The sequence below is a fragment of the Mauremys reevesii genome, linkage group 1, assembly GCF_016161935.1.
Source record: "Mauremys reevesii isolate NIE-2019 linkage group 1, ASM1616193v1, whole genome shotgun sequence".
NCBI lineage: Eukaryota > Metazoa > Chordata > Testudines > Geoemydidae > Mauremys > Mauremys reevesii.
Window position 1 is genome coordinate 335475745 of NC_052623.1, and position 25300 is coordinate 335501044.

Consider the following 25300-nt stretch of genomic DNA (forward strand, 5'->3'; position numbering starts at 1 on the left):
ATATATAATGTTGACCATATATAAGGATGATACTGAGAGGGCCTCAGCTAACTAAAAGAAAGACGTTCTGCTACAGACCAAAGTGCAGATAGGTTTGTGGAGCACAGGAATTTGTTTTTCTAGGTATGTAGATAAAAATGCATTATATTCTGAATGCATATTTTATAGTCTGAAACTTCTGGTTAAATTGTGGGGTGCCACAATTCTTAAGACGCTTTGACATATTAGGGAACAGCAAGATACAGCACATTTTAATTTTAATTTTAAACAAACTATGCTCCCAATATCGCTACATTTTAAGTTTTACAAAGAAGCCCTTTGGCATTTTGAAAAAAGAAAAGTCTTTTGAAACTGCCACGATATTGAAATGTAAAAAAAAAAATATTAAGCTAATGAAGTAGTTAATTTCCATCACGTTTTTGGTAATGCTATTTCCTTATTCCCATTAGTGTGATTTAGTATCATCTCAATATTCCCAAGGCAATATTAATTCTTGTCTTGAATATAGTGACATTATGTCAAAAATTAAGCAAAATGAAGGGTAAGTCAAAACACTGATGTCTATGAAAGGTGAGTTACTATATAAGGAAATACAAAATGTAGCTGTCAATGCAAGTTTCTGGAAACAACAGAATGATGCAGTCAATGCAAGTCTACAGAAGTTTTACAATCAGAAGAAAAATATAGGGTTTGGATTGTTAATTCAAAAATATTATTATCCCTCAGTATTACATCATGGGGATTTTTTTTCTTTTAAAAAAATAGCCTTCACAGCATATCAGACCTTTAAGGGGAAAACTGTCTAAAATTTATCTCCATGAGTTACCAATAAATCCTGATCATGAACTAACTGCATAGGTTTGGATAGTCAGGAATCTTGTTAACCCCGCTGCAGAATTCCTGCAGTTCTCTTTTGACTTTCCTTAAACTTCTTGCAATGCCAAAGAGTGCAGTCTTTTGGAGGACAATGACTGTGATGTCTTCCACTCCTAATGTGTTCTTGAGCTGCTCATCCATACCCTTAGGGATTGCTCCAAATGCTTCACAGATCAATGGATCACTTTTGTTCTAGTTTTTCATAATTGTTCCACTTCATGGAATAGCTCTTCATATTTAACTATCTTCTCTTCTTGTTTCCTTTTTATGTTTGTCTGCTGGCACAGCAATGCCAATTAACACAGTCTTGTTTGTTTTCTTTTCTACAACCACTATGTCTGGCCTGTTGGCCTGCACTGTAGTCTGTGACAATTGCCAGATCCTGTAAAATCTTCATTCTCCAGAGCACTTTCAAATTGGTGGGTCCTAATTTTGCATGTTTTGTTTAAATCCATATTTGCCCCAGAGGCTCCAATTCAGACAGTTGGCAATCTCATTGTGTCTCTTCATAAATTCTCTTCCAGTCAGGCTCCTGCAGGCGCTCAACAAAAGTTCCACCATCTCATCATTCTGCAGTTCGGGGAGCAATTCTTTTGGCCAGTTTTGTTTAGAATGTAATCAACCCTTAATGATTGCTCTTGCTCAGTCATAATGAGGCTCACTGTCTCTCTTTTGAAGTATCCTTCTACAAGTCATAAGCTTGTTAATCTTTGATCACTAATGGCTTTGATCTCTCTCCATCACATTATTTCTCTGTAAATCTTTCTAGTCTTTCTTTGGTGATTTGCTTTCTCCTTTTTTATGTTTTCTAGGGCTGAAATGCATGCTTGTCCAGCACTTGGTATAGCAACCACATGATCTTTTATTTTGGCTGACTCCTCATATTTTTGGGTGTTTTATTTTTCATGAAGTAGATATTGACCCACAAAAGCTCATGCTCCAATATGTCTGTTAGTCTATAAGGTGCCACAGGACTCTTTGCTGCTTTTACAGATCTAGACCAACACGGCTACCCCTCTGATATTTTTCATTGTCAATTGCTTCCTCCATAGATAGCAGACCTTTTCCTCCATCATGTTGTCTGATGTACATCCTGGCAATGTCTTGATTGATATCCATTACTCTAAGTCTATGCATTTTCAGGAGCTTTCTTGTTTGGATGTGAAATTTTTCTTCTCTTGATTCCACTTGTTAACTTCGGCAGTGTACCATAATACTTTTATCACCCAATGCCTCGGATGAAATTCCTTGAGATGAGTTGTGTCTTTAGATTAGTTCTTATTCGTCTGTAATACTGTTTCCGCACTTCTTCTTTAACTTCCTAATGTTGTAACTCTGTCAGTTCCATGAGGAATATGTAGGGGCCGTGCTGAGACATATCTCCTCAGCAGTGCTAGGGCTCAGTAATGCAGACCTTATGCAGGCCAGACTCCCATTGAGAGTTTTACCTGTGTAAGGACTACAGTTTCAAGACCATGTTAAGTACAAATATAACATAGTATAAATATCCTACTTAATATTTGCCCTTGATATGGAGCTAGAAATAAAACTATGGAGCTAGAAATAAAAAAAAAAGTGCAGATGGTGCCAATGGTCTAAGCCCATTTTTCACATGCTTCTCATCATGTTCCCCCAAATCTCTGCATTTTTCTGTTCTGTAAATCCAGGAATAAAAAATATATACAAAATGATTAAGGGTATAGTTCTGCCCCTTTTGAGGTCAATGGCAAAACCCCTGTTTATTTCAGTGGTGTCAGGTTTCACCATAAATCCATTAAACGATCATTATTTTTAGAACAAAATATGCTGAATTAATAGTTATGCAGTAAATGTAGTTCTGTCAAAGGATTTTAAACACTGAGCAGTGTAGCATGCAGGCAAACTTATCAGCCAGCTATCCACTAAGTACCCAATCCAAAACCTGTAGAAGTCTTTCCTTTGGCATCAATGGACTTTGGATCAGGCCTGGAAAGCCTGGTCTTCCAGGGTGCTGAGTGCTCTCAACTTGAATAGGTGTCGGTGGAATTGAAGGCATTCCGCACTTAGTAGGATCCAACCCGTATTTGTTGACAAATCACCCACATTCACAGCACAGCTTGCCAGTTAAAAATGTCCGATGGAGAGAGAGAAGTATTTGAAAGATTCAATACACTGACCTTTTAGCTCTCCAGACCTCTTTTCAAATATGTATTAAGTCACACAAAATCCGGAGTCCGACCCTCTTTAGAAAATGTTGCGAACCTTCAACTCTGATAAAGCTTTTCTGACATGACAAGAATGACATTCACAGCACAGCACAGCTAAGTCAAATAAATGAATCAAACAAGCAGATAACATAACCTTATCCAGAGCAGAGTTTTTACATCCAAAAAGGGAGAAAAGCTAGACAGACTCCATGAAGTCTGCAGGGAAGATTGCTATTGCTGTCTATTTTACGTGAAAAGAGCTCATACACTGCCATGATGGGCGGAAGTTTAAGAAAGAAAGAAGGAACTGATCCTCTCAATCTGGTGTCAGGTAGGTTTTGATAACATTCCAAAAGTCACTATACAAGTGCCACAGCTCTATGTAGTTGGTAATCTGTGCAGGAGAGTCTTTGTGTCCATTCAGGATTATGCTGCATTTACAGAGGTATGGCATAAGGAGATATTCCCTATGTACTTGCACTGTCCCTGGCTCCAGTTAATGCTACTAGTTTCTCAACTTCAGACTTACAAAAATTTACCCCCAAGATAGTTAGCAAATAAATGTATTCATTTGGATTATCCCATAAAAACCACACTGTGCTGATCCCAACCATCCTACCCTCTTATTGTATCACTGAATATGAAAGTTATCTTGCAAATAAAAAAGCTACTCTGACCGGAGAAAGGTGAGCTATAGTAGTATGTTGTCAGGGGCCTGGAATGGTTATTCAGCGCATATGATTTTCATTTTTGTTTAATGCAAATGAAACATTAATACAGTTCTCTTACTAAAAATGCATGATATTAATATTTCCCTCTCAGAAGTTGGGGCCAGATCCCAATGCCACTGAGTCCTACAGGAGTGTTGCTATTAATTTCAGTCAGATAAGGAATAACCTTCAAAATTTTGCAGCAATGCTAATGGGAGGCCTACATGCCCAAAATAGGGTGGAGAAAGGGGAAGGATAAGAAATGCTCAGACAAGCCAGCTACATCTAGTCTCCTCTTTAGAACTCTTGAAACAAAATAGGTGCATATATTAAAACATCTCCAGCACCTCAAACCGAGAGTGGACACAAATATACAGCATCCAGTGTACAATAGGTTATCCATGGGTCTCCCTGATCTAAGTCAATATTTATTTACTCAGTCTTCCAGAGAGCTACTACAGAGTGCATCATGACTCCTTCAGGTAGTCCTATTCCTGTCAATGGTACACAGAGAAACACTAATATCTGTTTGCAAGATCAGACCCATATGCTCAACAAGGTGTTGGTAATCTTTCTTTGTCACATAATATAACCTTTAATTTAACTAATTTCTTTTCTCTGCAGTTTATATTGGTCCATCTTGCCTCAGATTCTGCTCAGGGCGAGGACAATGTACTAGAAATGGCTGCAAGTAAGGGCTATAATAATACCAGAGTTGATGTGTTCACTTTTTGTCATGCAATTTACTTTGTAAACTGAACATTGAAATTATTTTCATTTCAGCCCTTGTAATTCTATAAAGGCTAAATGTAAAATCAGTTAATGTAGCATCTGAAATGCATCAAATTATTAATACAACCTAAGTTTAATAGTACATTTCTAAATGACTTTATCTAATAATTTTCTTTTATATTAAACCTGGAGAGATTTGAAATGTACTGTATTACCTGCTAGAAATTACAATGATGCTTTTTTATATTTTTTTTATTGGTAAATTGTGGCTTTTCCATTTTCCATTAAATTGTGCCACTTTTGAACAGACTAGAATCTTTATATTAAGATCAAAAACAGCCTGGTTTTCAGAGGGGCTTTTTGAAAGTCAAGCTCCTTCAGGGTGTCTTGCTAAAACTCAAGGCACTCAAAATCAAGGCACTTTTGAAGATGTTGTTCTAAATATTTTCTGGGTTCTTTTGTATTGTGTGGCGTTAGCTGTAATCACATTTGATCTGTTACAGTTACATAGTAGCAAACTAATGATTTGACATGTGGCAGTGGCAGTAGGCAGGGCCGCCCAGAGGATCAGGGGGCCTGGGGTCTTCCCACTGCCGAATTGCCGCCAAAGACCTGGAGCGGAAGAAGCTCTGGGGGGCCCGGGCCCTGCTAGAGTTTTCTGGGGCCCCCGGAGCGAGTGAAGGACCCTGCTCCAGGATCCCCGAAAAACTCGTGTGGGGGCCCCTGTGGGGCCCGGGGCCTGGGGCAAATTGCCCCACTTGCCCCCCCTCCGGGCAGCCCTAGCAGTAGGGTCTTAGTACCACAAACAAGAAGTAGACTCTCTCTATATTTTTATTTTACAATATGTAAATATTGACTTCTATTTAGATGAATAACAATTTTTTTTTACCCAAAGGGTAAATATTGACCAAAACAAATACATCATCCATAAGAATATTTTGAATACAGTATGACTTATTTTGAAGAGTCTCTCACTTTAAGTTTGAGAGAATCAATGGACTTTATTTTTAAGGTTTTAAAAGTTTACAACAGTTATGATTGGTTGCAAAACTGTATCTTGATCTTCCACAGGGGAGAAAAAGGTTTAAAACATTTATTTGGGATTAATTATGTTTTTAATATATTTTTCTTATAGGTGTGACCCTGGATACTCAGGACCTGCATGTGAAATGGCTTCCCAGACCTTCCCCGTGTTTATTTCAGAAAGCTTTGGCAGCTCCAGGCTCTCGTCCTATCACAATTTTTACTCTATCCGTGGTGCTGAAGTCAGCTTTGGCTGTGGAGTCCTAGCAAGTGGCAAGGCCTTGGTTTTTAACAAAGATGGAAGACGTCAACTGATCACTTCTTTTCTTGACAGCTCACAGTCCAGGTGAATAAGAAAGAATAGTAATGTGCTATAAACAAATCTAGAGACTATTTGTAATAGAATGTACTGGTCCTTTCATCTTCACTTTTTGTTTTGTGGTATGCTCATACCACCTCTCTTGTGGTATGAGCAAAATTATAGAACATTTTGTTTCATATTTTAATTTTGATTGTGTAGAATAGGCTATAGTCCTTTCATTTCCCCTGTTTTGTAAATAGCATGAGTATTAAACAGATGTGGGGGCAGTTATTATATAGCCAGGCTAGAAAATATGAAATGTTAATATCAAAACTGAATGCCAGAGCCAAGTGCTAATTAATTATGTATAAGGTTGTATTTATTTGACAGCTTGTGGCAGCTGATTAGATCCATTCAGTATCTCCTCCTCCCCTCCAGTGCCTAATAAATAATTAAATGTTGTAATGATTGGCATTTTAAAAATATATATGCCACATTGCATTACTTGATTGTAAAAACCATTTCAGCTACAAACTCATAACTGCTGTTTCTCAAAATTTGGCTAGATTTTTAAGATCAGAAAATGTGATTAGGAAAAAATGCTATAAAAATGGTACCCTACCAATATTTATATAATTCTGATCTAGGTTCCTCCAGTTCACTCTACGCTTGGGAAGCAAGTCTGTGCTGAGTACATGCAAAGCACCTGATCAGCCAGGAGAAGGAGTGTTACTACACTATTCATATGACAATGGGATTACATGGAAACTACTGGAACATTATTCTTATCTCAACTATCATGAGCCAAGGTATATGGATTATAATTATGAAAAGGGATATCTAAAGACAGCTAATATTGTAAGCAGTAATTTGCAGCGGTATAGAGTGTAAATACATTTGTACTGAGATGTAGGGGAACTAATTTATACAATCTACACTGACCAATTTATTGTGTTACAGAAAATCAGAGTATTCTGAGCACTGTATGTATCTGAGCCTTGTACGTTGGCAAGGAAATTCAGCCTTAGTGTAAGCAAGTTGGCTTCAGTGTGGTTGCATCTGCTTATACCAGGTTCAGTTTAGCCCAGGATTGCTTATCCCAAACAGAACTGAAGTTGTTTCCAGTGTATTGGAAAGCTGAGCTAAGGAAAAATGAGGAGCAGATAAGCACCAGTGATTTTTCCTTCAGACAATAAGCTCTTGCCACTTTTCTGTTGTTAATACAACAATAAAATATTAAAGTCTATATCATCCCCTCCTTGGACAAGTTGAAACTGTGCTGCCAAACCTGCAGAGGGTCCAGGTATGGTTTGAAATGTGGGTTACTCCTTGCTAACTGAGCATTCTGTGCCTTCATCTCCCTCCACAAACATATGCACCAATTCTGAAAACGTTCCTTTTTTGCCTATTCGTATAAAAATAGATATTTAGGAACAACCTTCCAGAGTACATGGCAGAACAAATTGGAGCACTTGTGGAAGAGAAGGAAGAAAGTTTCACAGTGAATCTCTGGCATTGCAGCAGATTAAAGGAGGAGGGGAATAATGGCCTCAAAGAAGACCTCAGATTTGCTTGAGCCAACACTATTCTCTCCCATGGAAATAGTCACGGGAAGGGAAAGGTTAAGATAAAATATGCACAGCATTAAAGCCACAGACATCCTACCACATTATTCGCTTGGGCTAGGAGTTTGTGGGCCTAAGAAGGAGGCGAGGGCACGGTCTAACCATGAGGATGTCTCAAGTTCTTCAGGGAAATCTTGAAAATCCTGAGCCATCGAAACAGAAAGACGCCTCTTCTTTTTCAGCCCAGTTTATTATACAGCTATGCTGCCATTGACTGACCACTCAAGTTTGGCTAGAGTTCAGGAAAGCACTTAAGCACATGCTTAACATTAAGCTCATGAGAAGCCCCATTGAACTCACTTAAACACATGCCTGAGTGCTTTTCAGAATCAGAACCTTTTGAGCCTTTCCACCCTGCATCCTAGCTAAGCACTAAATGAAAATTGCTCCTTTGGGTTCTTACACATCTATATATTTTCCCCTAGTTGCTGACTATTGTTAAATTGTAATTAAAATGTACATTTATCAAACACAGATGAGCCTATATCAAGGAAAGATTTGATTCACTGTTCCCACTAATGTAATAACTAGACAATAGAAAAGATTATTAAGCACATTACAATGTAAACAATTCTGTAACATTAAAAATATTTATTTGGAGTAATAAATAGTATACCCCATAAAATGAGGGCAATGACTGTCTTTGATCGGATCTTCTTTATATAGGCTTTAATTTCTGAAGTTTTAAATGTGTACTAGAGAGTGATTGTATAAACTCTAATACTAATAATCACCTTTCAAAATTTTCTTTTACTTCCTTTATTACAGTCACATATATATTTTATAGGGTGCTGTTTCTAATTTTTAGGTCCAAAATTACAACTGTAGGATTTATATTTCCTCAAGGTTTTTAATATACAGTGTTATTAATTTTTTACAATAAAAAGGAAAATGCACATACCGGTAACTTATTTTAATCAAGTTTCATATATAAAGGTAGTAATTTACATTGGTGCTGTCACCCTTTTTTCTATTTGATGATCAGTATAAGCAGTTTAGTTTCTGTTGTTCTGATGGCACTAAGTACTAAGCTCAACATAGACCCAATATATGATCGAAACATGCATGTTATAAAGGTTTTCCCAAGTTTTTACTAGATTATGGGAAGATGGAACAAATTAACAGATATGCAAACCTGAAGGTAATACTGACAATTATTATGATTAAGAACATGAAAAAGCTTCACCTTTGTATGTTAAGTTGTCTAAAAATAACTACTTTTGGGTAACAGATGGACTCCTGTAAAGTTTGGCAGTCAATCTGTATCCAGAAATTTAATTAATCTTCAGTCATATGAAAAAATTACATATTTAATGTTCTGCTGGAAAGTGCATGTAATCAACTGCTATTTGACAGCAACATTTTTCTTCTAAGAAGAACAGCGGTAGTTTTTCAATATTAGGTATGTGCATAGCTTGAAAGAATGAGATCAGAGCAAAGGTCTCTCAGTGGTTTTTAAAAAAAAACCTAATGGTATGTGGTAATAGTACTAAGAACACCTTTCTTCTCTGCAGTGGAAAAGTCATCAGTAAGAATTTCCCTCCTATTTTATCTATCACTTGCAAATCAAAGTCAAACAAGAGAAGCTGTTGTAAACGTAAATACACGTTAACATATGCACTGCATATCCTTTCAGTGTTCCCTGTTCTATTTGTACCCTGTCGTGGGGGTGAGTAGTGTATTTTTACAGGCAAGTAATTAGTTAATTTTTCTTTATCATCAATATATTAGTGATGAGTGTAGTGATTACTTTTAGGATTTTCAGTTACTGTTACTGCCAGCTAGGAATAGCAACTACGTATGTGAATTTAAGAGATGCAAAAGGAATTAAATAGCAGGCATCGGAGTCAGCCACTAAAATAGAAATGTATCCAGGGTTCTAAGAAAGTCCTACTTCATGCTGGCAGCTGCTCAGTGCTTCATGTTGTGTGCTGAGCAGAGTGTTCTTTAATGGCCCATGAGTGCAATCTCTCCTCAGCTTACTTCATTTTTATTGGCTTGTGAGAAACAAAGTATCATGCTCAACAACTCTTTTGGCTTTCAGTGGAGGTTCAGCCCCTAACTACCATCTGTGCCTTGAAAACTCTACCCTGTAGGTTTGATACTCCTTGTGGACAAGGATTTCTTTGGTGGGGAAAGGGTTGGTTTTGTGGTCAATGTACATGAGAGTTAGGAGAGCTGGGTCCTATTCGTGTCACAGACTTCCTGTGTGACCTTGGGCAAGTCACTTAATCTCTTTGTGCTTCAGTTTCCTCATTTGTAAAATGGGGATAATTGTTTAGGTTGAATGTTGTCTTTAAAGTAGAAAATATGTATTTTCTGCACCCCTAACTTTAAAATGATTGAATAGATTTTTCGCAAACTTTCTCAAAAATGTATCTTTGGTTTGAAACCAAGGAGAGGAAGGTGAGCTGAAGTTAATTCCTTATTTAGCAGGATCCTTTTAGTGCCTCTCCACCCTTATTTAGAAAGTTACAAACTGAAAACAGGGGGTTTGGAATAGGATACCCATCTCAGCCATTGAAGAGGCAGAACTGGCATGGTTCTATTGTAAGGGGTTAGAGCAAGTCCTAGCAAAGAGGCCACGCAGAGAGATTTTATTCCTCCTGCATGTTCAAGTGCTATAAAGGAGCTAGGTCCTAAAATCCGCTACACCAGGGGTGGGCAAACTTTTTGGCCTGAGGGCCGCATCGGGTTTCGTAAATTGTATGGAGGGCCAGTTAGGGTAGGGGGGCTTGGCCCGGCCCCCATCTCCTATCTGCCCCCCCTCAAGACTCCTGCCCTATCCAACCCTCCCTCTTCCCTGACGACCCCGCTGGGACTCCTGCCCCATCCACACACACACCCTCCCTGTCCCCGACTGCCCCCGGATCCCTGCCATCCAATCCAACCCCTCCTCTCATTCTTGACGGCCCCCCCAGGACCCCTGCACCATCCAACCACCCCTTCTCCCTGTCCCCTGACTGTCCCCGAAACCCCTGCCGCCCCATCTAACCCCCCACTCCTTCCTGACTGCCACCCCCGGGACCCCTGCCCCCATTCAACCTCCTGTTCCCCCCCAGCCACCCTGACCCCATCCACACCCCCACGCCCTGACCACCACCCCAAACTTCCCTGCCCTCTATCCAACACCCCCTGCTCCCTGCCCCCTTACCACGCTGCCTGGAGCACAGTGGCTGGCAGCACTACAGCCACACCACCCAACTGGAGCCGGGCCACGCTGCCGCCACCGCACAGCACAGAGCACTGGGTCAGGCCAGACTCTGCAGCTGCGCTGCCCCAGGAGCTCACAGCCCCACTGCCCAAAGCATTGCGCCAGTGGCGGAGTGAGCGAGCTGAGGCTGAGGGGAAGGGGAGACTGCAGGGGAGGGACCAGGGGTAGCCTCCCGGGGCAGGAGCTCGGGGACTGGGCAGGATAGTCCCGTGGGCTGGATGTGGCCTGCAGGCCATAATTTGCCCACCTCTGCACTACACAGATCCCCTAGCAAAAAGTTCCTCTCTCAGAGGGAATGTAGTGTCCATAGACACTATCACAACCTTGAGTAGTAGCTGTGGAGTAGTTCCACTGGTGCTCTTAAAGCCCGAGAACACCGTTTCATCTTCCTACGTCCCATCATAAAAGAACATGTGCAGAACCTGTTCAATCAGCCTTTGAGCAGATTCTACAGCATTACTTGACCACTCAGTGATTGCAACCCAGTTGATGTTGCTGTCTTATTTAAATATCCTTCCATGTTTATAACTGAGCTATTTTTTCAGTGTACCTCTTTCACAAACTGTTTGTGCTTGCTGATCCTGGATGCCATCTCATGAGCCTAGAACCTCAATAAAGCTGTTTTTGCAAGTGTTTATCCTGACTCTGTGGTCTACATTTATTTCTCAGTGCTTCCCAAAAGTCCCTTGTTTAGTCACACAATTTGATTTTTCCTGCTAATCAATTAACATGTTATTTTTTTAAAATAAATGTGACATTGCACAGCTGTTTTAATGCATAAATTAGGCTTCACAAAAACAATTTAGCAAGTGGTTTTCACTGTGTGGTTTTAAGCAAAGATATCTAAAGGTACAAGACAATTTCACACATCACAGGGAACAAAAGATTATACCACAAACCTTGAATAATCATAAAATCTGGAAAAAAATTAGTGCTAAGAATATAAAATGTTTCCACTTTATCTGGCGTGTTATTGTATTTAAATTTCCTCTTTAAAAAAAAAAAGAAAAAACATGAGTCTCAGAATAAATTTACTGAAAACCCCTTTGCCAGCAATTAATTGTACTCCGATGGAGACAAATGTCCATTTTGCCATTCTGCTTCACATCTCACCTTATATGTTGTACATGGGCAGCATGGTACTAGTGATTTATGGAACTTTCAAGAAGGTGTCATTGCCTTGGCAATTAATGTATGTTTCCTGCTGCTGTATACAATAATTGCTTCTGGAAATTAGATATTATTCTTAATTTTCTTCACAGTTTGTCAAGTACAGGTTTGTTGTCATAGCTGCCATGACAAATCAAGTGACCTTGCACAGCACAGTAAGCTCATGGGACTTACCTACAATAAAATTTCTACAGAGCCATAAAAGAATTGTGTATGCCACACAAGACTACACATAATCTCTCTGCTTGACAAGATTAATCTTGATTGGTCCTCAAGATGAGAATTTGCTAGGGTCAGTTCTTCTAAGTGAATGCACAACTTCATTGTATGCTGCAATGAAAATAAATTTGAAATTAAAAGTATTCCTACACTAAAGAGTAGAGCACACAAACCACGTGTGTTTTATCAGATCAAAACAAAAGACATAGGGATTGAGACATTGAAGCTGATGGTCGGAGATATATATTGCCCCTCATTGCCAATATGAGACTTTGTGTTGTAACTCAAATCTCAGTTCTAGTGAAACAAAAGCTGTTGCACTCACTTGCCCTCCCTCCAGGTTTCTCACATCACGTGGAAGGGAAGCTTTAAAATCTTCCTGGATCTCCTTAGTAGCAGCATGGCAGAAGCTACAGTGGGGCTGTGCTGAATCAATGGAACCTTTGGCCTCCTTTGCTTCACCTGATGCATCCAGTGTTAGGGATGTGTGGGTCTCCTGCAGGTCCAAGGTCCCATGACAGAGTAGATGTTATGGCTGTTTTTCTAACTCCAACTCGCTGCCCCTGACTTTTTCTGCCTTTGAGTCCATCTACAGCAGTAGAAACCAGTGTAGACCTCAGGCTGAATTTAGCACATAATTTTTAGATTCTGTATGTACTTTAAAATAAAAATGAACCATTTTGGATTCCCACAAAATTACTATGTATAATGACAGTGTGAATAAGAACTTGGGTTTGTTTTTCAGAATAATTTCTGTGGAGCTACCAGAAGACGCAAGACAATTTGGTATTCAGTTCAGATGGTGGCAACCGTATCATTCTTCTCAGGGAGAAGATGTATGGGCTATCGATGAGATCATCATGACCTCCGTGCTTTTCAACAGCATTAGTCTAGACTTCACCAATCTAGTAGAAGTCACTCAGTCTCTGGGATTCTACTTGGGAAACATTCAACCATGCTGTGGCCATGACTGGACCCTTTGGTGAGAACATAGATCATTTATGTTGTATTTAAGTAGTTAATTTTAATATAATAAGTGAGTAATGTACAAAGTGATTGTTTCCTTGTACTAGTAAGAGCTAATTGATTTCTGCATATTAATCTTTCTGATACCTATTCGTTGTAATTATCCCCCATGTACACATCACTAACAACAATAGAACCAATGACCTTTTCATAATAAGGAGTAAATTTTACACTGCATTACACAGAGATTTACTTTTGATGAGAACTATGCACATACAATACACTTCCTGCGCAATATATTGAAAGTTGATCCCAAAATGACTACAAATGATAATATAAACGCATCTGTTGTTATCACTTTACTTCTATAATACAGAATAACCAGTAAAGGACAAATAATTATATTACTACATTTGTTTGCATGGACATTACAATTATTCTCTGGGACAGGAGAAAGGTCTGCAATGTTGCAAGTAATTTTGTCTGGCATTACTGCTTATCTAGGCATCTATACTGTGCTCGGCATTGATATAAGAATTGCAGTGAGGGCTAGCCCTACATGCTTTCTTGCCAAGGGTGCCCCCCAGAAATTTTTCATGTGATATGCCCAGAAACACCTGAAGACCAGGGAAGGAGAAACATCATATGGATTTTTATAAACTGATTCCCACTCATTCCTTTACTATCCAGCCATTATCAGTTGGATAATTTCTTATAGTCACCATAGCAGAAGTTAACCTTAGGGAGGGATTTGAATGAGCAGAAGGTACTGTAGCAGCCTTTCAGACAAGCTCAGGGAAGGGATTAATGCAGAAGGGAAGGTCTGAATGAGTTTAAAGTTTACTTCTGAGCTGTTGTTTCTACCTTTGAGTAATTTTCAGATCCAGTAGCTTGGTAAGATCTTGTCATCTCTGCTGGTATGGTATAGATATACCAGTGAAACAAGTCTAATTAATAGCAATGTGACTTGAATAGAATCATTTTATTTTAGTGAACAGTTTTTTAAATATTCTTTCAAATTTAATTTCATAATACATATTTCTGTACAATATTGAACAATGTTCTTTTTGTAAATTGTTAATATCTGTTCAAATAAAGTTGTGGAGTGTCTTAATATAATACATAGGTTAATGTAAGATAACAGTAGTTTAATTTCTGTGCTTTGATCAAACCCCAAGCAACACAGTTTCATCTCAGTCTGAGCAACATTTTTAACCTACTATCGCTTTAATTGGTATAGATACATTTACTTTGAGAAAGTACAATCATAATAATTATAAGTACCCTCACGGAAATATAAATAATTGTAGATCCCCGTGGACACCTAGAACAGCACCATAGGAGTTTTATTAACAAGGAAATTTGAGCAATCTGATTTGACTTTCTGATCATCTCTCAAACTATAAGGAGTTGACTTGGCTGTGGTAACAACACACAATGTGCTCTGGCAGTGATAATGAGACTATAGAAGCAGCATTAACTACTTTAATAAGGATGAGGAAGGTATTCACTGCTCATTAAAATGGAACAACATGGCAGGACTCAAATTGTTTGCATGTTCTTAATCAAAGAGTTATCATGAAAGCGCTCTAATGACATTGTTCTCCCTCTCTTATCATTAGACATATGTAACATACATGGTTTTTCAAGATTAGCTGGGAAAGCAAAAGTTCTGCTTTATTTTCCTTTAAGACCACATCAAAATTTTAAAATTGCAGTACTGAATTCAGGGTCTTATTTACAGCTATATCAGTAATTCTCTGTAGTGGTAAAAATGTTGATCTCTTCTTGTACCAAATAAATAAGTAAAGCTTTTGGAATACCAACATTTTATTGCTGGATAAGTATTCTTCAGGCTCATTGTAAGACATGAACTATGCCCTCCATTGACCTTGTTTCTCTCGAGGGAAATTTTAAATTTATAACAGGTCTGTACAAATGGCTGGTAGTTAAATTAATTATTGTTGGCTTTTCCCAGCTGAAAGTCCATTTGGTTCTCATTTTCTAACTCATGACTTTCCATGAGCATGGGTAGCTGTAGCACTGAGAGTGTTCTCCTGAGAATACTCCGACAATTGCTTTTTCATTAGAACAACTATAGTCAATATGAAATAAATCATTTTACAGCATGTCATCCTAAAGCCCATTTTCAGTGGAGAGAAGATTGCCTCTAATTGTCTGTGTTGCTTTCATTTCTGGCTTGGAATCTGTAAATCTGGAACTATTTCTGCGTACGTTTTGGGAAAGTTTCCCCAATAATCCCCAATTTTATTTTAGGAATATTTGCTTTTATTGTTTGAGGTTTTTTGTGATTATATATAACCAACAATCTAAATTTGCTGTTTATAATCCGTTTGACATCTGAGTCATATACTTTATAATAGCAAGTAGATTCAACATACGGAAGGGATCCAGGACACACTGAGTGCAGAGATAATAAGTGTGCAACAAATAAGTTGCACACTTCTCTTTGCAGAATGGTCATATACAGGCATGATTAACCCCATGGTTTTTTTATTATAGTGGGAGCATAATATGAACTGTAATATTCACCTCTGTTTGTTTAACTGTAGTTAGTTATCAAACTTAACTTAAAGCCTTTTCTTTGGGATACTCCCATAGGTGTAAATTAAACTAACTGCATATCAGTAAATCATACTGGGCCAGATCATGATACTATTATTTAGCCCATAAGAGAGAGCAAATGGTTATGCTGTGCTGGGAGGGAAATTGTTCATAATGGGCCAGATTCACAATCAATAAGGAGTAAAATTGACTGGACAAATCCTTACAATTTGAGTGCATTACACTCGATTGAGATTTTGCTTGTATTTCATTGGAGATTATTCCTTTTATTTTAAGCATCAACTTGTGACATAAAGCATATTGTTTTCATGCAATACACATAATTAAAATATAATATGATGATATAGTTGGGAATTATCTATGTGTATCAGACACAAGGAGATGTAAAATGCTAACACTTCTGCTATCTTCGGCTGGAGCAAGATTGGGCCCAATATGAGAGTTTGGAGTCTGGCTGTTATGTTAATATTCTAGGTCAGTTTAGCCTTATCACTCAGTTATATCCATGTGGCTTTCTATTATTCCTGGAAGTACTGGCCTTGAAGGTGTAGTAAATCTGCAAATCCCATCACAGTTTACAAAGATGATTGGCTGACATTCGTTGTGATATCATTCCCAGAAGTACCAATTAGTTCAGAGTGCTTGCAGGTAGAATGATTATTTTGAGGGTACATGTGGGTATTGGCTATTTCTCTGCCTGCTCATCTGTAATTATGTACATAACTAGAAATCAGTTCACAACTAATATTTATAATACAGTGTTTTTAAACACACTTCATGTATGTCTCTTTCTATTTATTTTTGTACCAAGTACATTAGTCTATCTTTCTATAACATCTTCAAATGTATTCCAACTGAATGTTTCCCCACACAAAGGACGCATTAAATATACCAGCAGTAAACACGTACACTGGAAAATTGTAGGGAAAAGTAGTGGGAAAGGAGGTAGAGATCATATCTTTAATGCTGCTGTTGTTTAGCTGGAGGCAATTTGTGGGTGATAAAGGACTCCATGAGTCCATATTGAAACTTCCTCCAAGTGAAAAAAAGCTTTGCTTGGAGTATCATAGACATAGACTATCCTCCTTTCCTATAGGACACTTATTTTGGAATTTCATTTTAGTAATGGCCTGCAAGTTAGATAAACCAGGATTCTCTTGTAAGAATTTTTTCTGGTCTATGTACCAGCATTAACAAAGAAGTGAAGTTTTCTCTGAGATCAGAGATCAACTTAAAGGGTTTAATAATGAATCCTGCGGTACTTCACACAGTCAAGTTTCACACTTGGGTTGGGGGGAAAGGCTTTCATTTTAAATTCCAGGAGTGGGGTGCATACACTCATCAGTTTTGGAAGGAGGATTTCTCAACTAACATGGATAGGGGATCTTTAGATACTTACTCAAACTTACTACTTTCAATTTTTTTATTTTGTTCAATTGAACTATTGTGACTTTGCTTTATTGATCTCAAATTTTTTGATTTGAGGCAAAAACAATTTGCCAAACTATAAATACATATAACCCTCTGGTAATTCACTCAGAATAAGTGCAGGATATGCAGTAGGAATATGCATTGTGGATATTAGTTCTGGAATGTATAGTGGAGAAAAGAACTGTGCTTTTGTCACAAGGTGATGGTATTCAAATGGACTAACTACAAATATCTGTAAGAAAGACATTTTAACTACATTCATGTTTTGTTATCTTCATTGCCCAGTATTCGTCTGAAATTACAACTTTACCTACATGGTGAGCACTCTGAAGCAAAGACTTTCTTCTTTGGTGCTTATCTGTATCATACCTGATACTTGATTAGGGTTCCCAGACACAAAAACTATGATAATAACTTATAGTTCAGTGGTTCTCAAACTGGGGTCTGGGGTCTACTAGAGGTTTGTGAAGACCATGCCTGGGTCTCTTTCTTATGTGGTAGTCTGCAGAATGAAAGGTTTGCAGAAGTAAAGCTGTAGTTAATCCCATAATCTTTCAGAATGTTACCTTTTGAACTATTTCAGAAATGAATTCTGATTCTCTACCTTATCTCTCAGTTTTACAGGAGATTCTAAATTAACGTCTAGCATGCGTTATGTGGAAACACAGTCCATGCAAATTGGAGCTTCGTATATGATACAATTCAACTTGGTGATGGGCTGTGGACAGCAGTTTACTCCTCACATGGACAACCAGGTGAAATTGGAATACTCCACCAACCACGGCCTGACTTGGCACCTTGTTCAGGAGGTAAGGCAGATTGGCTAGTAACTTTTGTGTTTAGTGACACCCTGCTTTTCATAACATTTGCAAGAACATTGTCTGGAAGTCTGAAATACACAATTGGGGAAGAAAGGGATTCATTTATAGAGGAAAAAATGGGAATGCTTACCACCACTACAGCATAGTGTGTCACATCTTTCCCATGCTACTATTGTAGTAAGATATAGCTGCTATTTGCTTGAATGTGGTTTTGCATAAATTCTTTCTGCCGTCAAGCTCAATCATTCCGTAGACCCAAAGTACATCCCTTCTGGGGACTAGTAATGACATATGAAGCCTCTTACCTCAAGTCACTGGTTCAAATCAAGCCCAGGGTAATAGTGATTAACAGTGAGCACCATCTCTGGCTTGTTATTTGCCTATGTGAATTGATGTCTCAATCCTTTTCCTATAACAAAAGTGTGATTATTGCATTGGTCTTAATTTGCATCCTTGTTGTCTATGTCAACAGACCAAACTCTGACTAGCCAAGAGAGTAAACTAACATCTTATCTTTGAGCTCCCTAGATGGCAGTTTTAAGGAAGTTGTAGAGAAGCATGTACTGTACTGTGCAGTACTGATCCTGCAGATATGCAAGGAGAATTTCAGTGTCCAGGACTCCAATCCAGCACTTTTCATGAGTAATATAAAAGTTTTTGTGTGTCATGTTGTGGCTTGGTACTTTATTTTGGGGGGCAAAGTAGATAAATGGCAGTAGCCTAAGGGTTTAAACATTGCATTATTCTCCCTTCAGTAATACTTCATTGATTGAAATAGTATTCAGAGCAAAGCAATACATACTGTACTTAAATGGTGTTCATGTCACTTCTACTTGGAAAGCGCTGTAATAGTCTCTACAAATAGATCCTACTGGCAGGTGTTTGGAGTTTGTCCTTGTCATTAAGGAGAGATCAATTCCCTTTAGTTTTCAACGTCCTTGTCCTATCTCAATTGAGTTGAGTTCAGAGGAAAAGCCTGCAGCTGAATCATTTTTCCCACATCACCAGGTGTTACCATGATGAAAGGATAAGAGTGGAGGTTATTTGTAGTATGCTGCAAGGAGGTAATCTAGCCAGTAAATAAAGCACTAATTAATTAAAATGTCTGAAAGTTCTGTTTGCTTCTCATAAATGATCAGACTGCATTTATCAGACCTTTTATGTGAGATTAAATGGAGAAAATGTTTGGAAAATTGCTAGAAGGAACCTCTTTCTTCAGAAGAAATATTCAAAATCACATAGAGCTGTGAGAGCTTTGGTCAATATTTTAATATTTGTAATGGCTGGCTGGGGTGATTTTAGATTATCCAATTTCTCTAAAGATAATTGCAAAACATTAATATATATTGAGCTTCTTTAAACTTTAAATACAAATATTCTCAGTCACTGAAAGTACTTTCAGGTTATGATTCTATTGTTAGTTATATAGCAAGATGTGCTAGCTGCTTTCCATTTAAGTCAGGTCATAGAATCATAGAATATCAGGATTGGAAAGGACCTCAGGAGGTCATCTAGTCCAATCCCCTGCTCAAAGCAGGACCAATTCCCAACTAAATCATCCCAGCCAGGGCTTTGTCAAGCCTGACCTTAAAAACCTCCAAGGAAGGATATTCCACCACCTCCCTAGGGTAACCCATTACAGTGCTTCACCACTCTCCTAGTGAAAAAGTTTTTCCTAATATCCAACCTAAACCTCACCCACTGCAACTTGAGACCATTACTCCTTGTTCTGTCATCTGCTACCACTGAGGGGAATGATCACATCCCTCGATCTGCTGGCAATGCCCCTACTTATACAGCCCAAAATGCCATTAGCCTTCTTGGTAACAAGGGCACACTGTTGACTCTTGTCCACTGTAACCCCTAGGTCCTTTTCTGCAGAACTGCTGCCTAGCCATTCGGTCCGTAGTCTGCAACAGTGAATGGAATTCTTCCGTCCTAAGTGCAGGACTCTGCACTTGTCCTTGTTGAACCTCATCAGGTTTCTTTTGGCCCAATCCTCTAATTTGTCTAGGTCCCACTGTATCCTATCCCTACCCTCCAGTGTATCTACCACTCCTCCCAATTTAGTGTCATCTGCAAACTTGCTGAGAGTGCAGTCCACATCATCCTCCAAATCATTAATGAAGATAGTGAACAAAACCGGCCCCAGGACTGACCCTTGGAGCACTCCGCTTGAAACCGGCTGCCAACTAGACATGGAGCCGTTGATCACTACCCGTTGAGCCCGACGATCTAGCCAGCTTCCTATCCACCTTATAGTCCATTCATCCAGCCCATACTTCTTTAACTTGCTGGCAAGTATACTGTGGGAGACTGTATCAAAAGCTTTGCTAAAGTCAAGGAATAACACATCCACTGCTTTCCCCTCATCCACAGACCCAGTTATCTCCTCACAGAAAGCAATTAGGTTAGTCAGGCATGATTTGCCCTTGGTGAATCCATGCTGACTGTTCCTGATCACTTTCCTCTCCTCTAAGTGCTTCAGAATTGATTCCTTGACGACCTGCTCCATGATTTTTCCAGGGACTGAGGTGAGGCTGACTGGCCTGTAGTTTCCCAGATCATCCTTCTTCCCTTTTTTAAAGATGGGCACTACATTAGCCTTTTTCCAGTCATCCGGGACCTCCCCCATTTGCCATGAGTTTTCAAAGATAATGGCCAATGGCTCTGCAATCACATCCGCCAACTCCTTTAGCACCCTTGGATGCAGCGCATCCGGCCCCAGGGACTTGTGCTCGTCCAGTTTTTCTAAAACCACACCCAAGGGTACTGGACACTGGTGTGGTCAACAACAACAGGAATGATACAGAAAAGATAATGAACTTGCATTTATTTTCATTATAAAAAGAGGTTTAATGATAGAGGTGCATAACATTGTAAAAAGAAGGCTGTGACTAAACTGCCTGAGAATGTGAAGGAATCACATACAGGAAGACAGCAAAAGGACACAAAAGGGTTTTTATAGAATTATACCAAAGGAATCTGTGAACATATTGAAAAATATAATTAGACATCCACATGGAGGAGAAAACATCACATGGTAATAATGCTAGACAGACCTGCTGTAAATGGGCCATATGGTCTCTTCTATCCTAAACTGTTGCTGTGATGAGGTTACCGAAGAAAGCCTTTGGCTCGTCTTAGGATCCTTCTGGCTCTCAGTTCTTTGCTCTGCCATCTGGACCACACAACCTCCAGATTCACTGAATGTGATTCACCTTCCAGAAAGAATTCAGTTCCTAATGTTGCCTCCAGATTAAACCTGATATTGAAATGTTTTACTTTAAGGAATGCCTTCCAAGTATGCCTAGCTGTCAGGAGTTTACGTCAGCAAGTATCTACCATTCCAGTGAATTCATGCAGTGGAGGAGAATTACAGCCCTGTTACCACAGAAAACTTGGTAAGAGACTACATATTTTGATGTAATTATTCACTTAACCTTGTATTTATATCACAAGGAATAAGCGAAATCCTGCTGCCCTTGCTCAAGCCAGTGGATGTATTGTCTGAGTAATGGCTGCTGGATTTGGCCCAGATACAATACTTTATCAATGACCATCTTCCTTACATGATTAGATTGTGAAGTATTGGTAAGAACACCAAGTGTTTTTTCAAAGGACACAATACACACAAAGACTCTAGTCCTTTAATGAGCTCTGCATTGGCATAGGGATCTGCCTGCATGGAGCTCACTATAGGAACAACACCCACATTATTTTGATTCATTAATAATAATTTGTTCCTTTATAGCCGTTTACACTTTTGAAGTTCTGTACAAACATTAACTAATGATTCATTTCCAGGAATTGTCACCCCTGTTCCTCTTTTACTCTAGAGGTGTTCAAGAATAGCATTCCCTCTTGCAAAAGAAAAATGACCAGAAAGTGCTACCCTGTTCCTTTTTCTTGTAATCGTAACTGTTTTGCCTTCATTCATATTTTTATTTGCTTAACTAGATGATGTCTTACATTATTTATTATGATTTTATTATAATATTCAAATAATAGATTATTATATGTCTGATTAATCTTCACTGATTCCTTCATTTAAGAATTAAATTACTCCATCATTCCAGTTAGAATTACTCCTTGCTTATCTTCAAACCCAATGTATCATAGCAGCTGGAATTAAAGCCAGTGTAGATCAATTTTTCATTGTTTTTCCTGTCCTTTGTAATTTTTCTGTACTCTCCATATGCTGGCTGCAAATCATTTCATTTGCATGTCTCCACATATTTTGTATAAAGTCAGAAAATACTAAACATCCCCATTCAAAGGCCAATGAACAAATAGTTAGATTATAATAGTCCCAATCCTGCAGGGTGCTGAATGGCCTCAGATGTCAAATCTGGGAGGCCTAAGGGCACCCAGTAGCTTCCAAGAGGCTTTTCGCACTTTTTAGGATTCAGGTCCGAAATAAATTGTTTTTAAACTCAGTAGTAAGACATACCTGGTACCTAAAGTTATAATGCAAAATGTGCAAGTGGTGTTATTACAGGCATTTTTTCATTTTAGGTTTTCTAGACATATGTGATGACAGAAGAAAATGATTCCATTTTCAATTTAGGAGACTTGTTTAAAGGGAAGAGTCACAGTGAAATAATAGTCAAGTTACTGGTTTATGCCATGCACAAAAAATTAATATATCCCACTTTATCTTGTGTCTGAAGGGATTTCCTTCTGTTAGTATTGTTTTGTATGTAATTAAAGTACAAATAATCACTGTGTAATGTGGACAGACCCCAATCGGTGGTGAGCAGCATCAAACCTGGGACCTCTGAAACTTGAGCTAAAAGACCTGTTTTTCTTAGCCAAGGCTGTAGCAGACTCATCAGTCTGCAGCTGGTCTAGCTGCCATTAAAGGGAGATAGAGTGTTACATGAAGCAGGCATGGGTGCTGCACTTTACTTCCTGTTCATAAAAATATTTTTTTAGGAAACTGTGACATGATATTGAGTATTCCCGTTGAGGGGAAGGGATGGCATGCCCTCCACTAGAAGGTAATTGATAGTCTGTACTATTCTCAGCTGATATTATTTTTTCCTTCGTTTTCATCAGTGAGGAGTGAGGATAGGACACAACTAACACTGATGAGATTAGTAGTAGTTTTTTGTTTGTTTGGGCACTTGCTAGTAGAAAGGAAATTTCTGCCCTTGCAAGTTTGAGGTGTGCTGTGGGTGGGGACTGGATATACAGAGGACCCCTGAGCCATCTGGACTGTACAGCTTTATTGTGACCTGAGGTCCTGTATAAGCTGCACAGCCCAGGGAGGAGCCCTGGGAGGAACTGTACCAAGCCCCTCTTCTTCTAGAGAATGGGAGAATATGCTTTCTAAGACACAGCATACGGGAGGTAGCTGAGCCATCACCTACTCCAGGCCCCTCTGATCTCTTCCCACTCATTTGTTCACCCCCTAGCTGTACTGAGGACCTGGACCCAAGCTCTGGGTAGCCCTAGTGCAGCCAGGTGGGAGGTACCCTTACTCCCCTGTATGGCCATGTTAGTACTTGAGAGCACAATTTAGCCCTTGATGACTCCAAATTTTAAATAAATCAGCAGTTCTTTTTCTTATCTGTTCAGAAATCATTTGACCTCATGTATAGATATTTTTATTATTGTAACTGTTAATTCTGTAGGTTTTCTGAGATGAAAATGTAGCAATAAGTCCATTCCATCACTCTAGTGTCTCTATTACTCACTTGGGACCAAATCCTTAAATCTGCTCGGAGGCCACAGAAACACAATTCCACTGGTGTTGGCCATTGGCTCAGTGAACTGCATAAATCCTCTGAATCAGAGCCTTTTGTAGATAGGAGCCACGACCTCTGCTAAGGCCCAAAGCCAAAGGTGATAGTCAGAGCTGTAGCCAGGGTGTGCAGGGATGCTCTGAGTTCTGCCTCTAGTTTCTGAGAGAGGAGTTTTTCCTGTAATGCAAAGTCCTTTTGCTCAGGTCTTGAACAAGCAACTAGACTTGGTGCATATTCACCATGGGACTGGATGGTTTTCCTTTTCAAATGAGTCATTTAAACAGTGTCTCTCCTTGGCATAAATCTTTTTTAATCTTCAGGTATTTTTATACTGACATATGCATCTGTAAATGTAGTGCATCCAAGGAATCATGGTTTTACAAGGTCCCTGTTTTAGCTGAGATCTGTTGGATTAGAAAATCTGTTATAAGGAATCTAATTGCATTGGAAAAAGCAAATGTATGCACCTGTTCTCTGAAATTGTATTGTACGTGAATTGAACATTTCTAACACTGATCAAAATTTATTTCAATTTTATGAAAGACATTTACATAAGAACAGGCCTTAATGAGAAACAAACAGCTGTCAGTTTGCTGACTTCATAAACAAATCAACACTTAATGACTGAATGAGAGTTTCAGGATAATGGAGTAAATGTAATTACAGTATCTCAGAAGGTAGCAAATATAATTTTTATCAGCTTAAAATTTGCATTGGCTCCTCAAGTTTCCTTAATACCAGGAGAGAATGCAGCATTATTTTAAATTACATATCACAAAAATTCTGTAAAAAAGAGGAGAGTGTTTTGCTTGCAGTACCTTTTCTGCATTTGGGAATCAGTATGATTTTCTAACTGTAATGCCATAACAATAACTTAAATTTGACATCAACCTGACTGAAATGTAATATCAGAAAGCCAAAAACAGAGTTTGAGCCATACAAAAAGTATAAAATTTGAGAAACAGCTGTAACATTTTGAAGGTGCTCTTCCCCTGTAATTTTTTTATATAAATTTTTGATATTACACTGTTTGTTTTAGTAGGTGGCCAAATGGTGATTGTCCAGACAGCCAATTTTTTATCACTGAGAATGCAGCTGACACTCTGCCTTTTATTCTTTTTTCCTTAATTAACATGGCCTTTTTAAAATCTTGATTACAATTTTAAATAGAGTAATCCTCTTAAACCAGTTGTTCCCTTGAGCTGCAGTGTAGCTTTGGAGGGCTTTCAAAAAGTATGGGAGGGACTGTTTTTTCCGTAACATTGCTCTTGCAACCAAGAGTTTAGTCTAAATACGTTTTCTTTAATTCAGACAGACACCTAGATATGTAACAGCTCTTATTATTCAAAGCCATGTGACAGTCATGTTCATTTTCACAGGGTTCCTTCCAATCACTTCTGTCCAATTTACCTGTGCTGTGGTAAGGAAGAAATCTGCGCCGTTTGCCTTGATACAGATCACATTTGCATTGAATACTCACATTTACAATGGTATAGCTAGCTTGTTCAGATTCCAGCATAATGGCTGAGAAGCTTTTTAATTTTTTTTTTTAACAAAAAGACAAAAAAAACCACCCCACATTCTGTTCTAGTCCTAGTCAGTGTAATGAGTCATCTCGGAGCCTGATGAGTGCTGCTGAGCTGATGACTCATCCCTCAGCCTGAGCCTGATGATTCATCCCTGAGCATGA

At 38.7% G+C, this 25300-nt stretch overlaps 1 protein-coding gene across 2 annotated transcripts in view; it reads left to right on the forward strand.

Moving 5' to 3' along the window:
• The window catches only part of RELN (reelin), a 444047-nt gene that overhangs the window by 294780 nt on the left and 123967 nt on the right, over positions 1 to 25300 (forward strand). For both annotated transcript variants that reach the window (XM_039517535.1, XM_039517540.1), the window contains exons 17-22: positions 4397 to 4463; positions 5640 to 5873; positions 6476 to 6637; positions 12802 to 13038; positions 17656 to 17848; positions 21152 to 21264. In XM_039517535.1, coding sequence (XP_039373469.1) covers positions 4397 to 4463; positions 5640 to 5873; positions 6476 to 6637; positions 12802 to 13038; positions 17656 to 17848; positions 21152 to 21264 — 1006 coding nt within the window. The remainder of the gene's footprint in view (positions 1 to 4396; positions 4464 to 5639; positions 5874 to 6475; positions 6638 to 12801; positions 13039 to 17655; positions 17849 to 21151; positions 21265 to 25300) is intronic.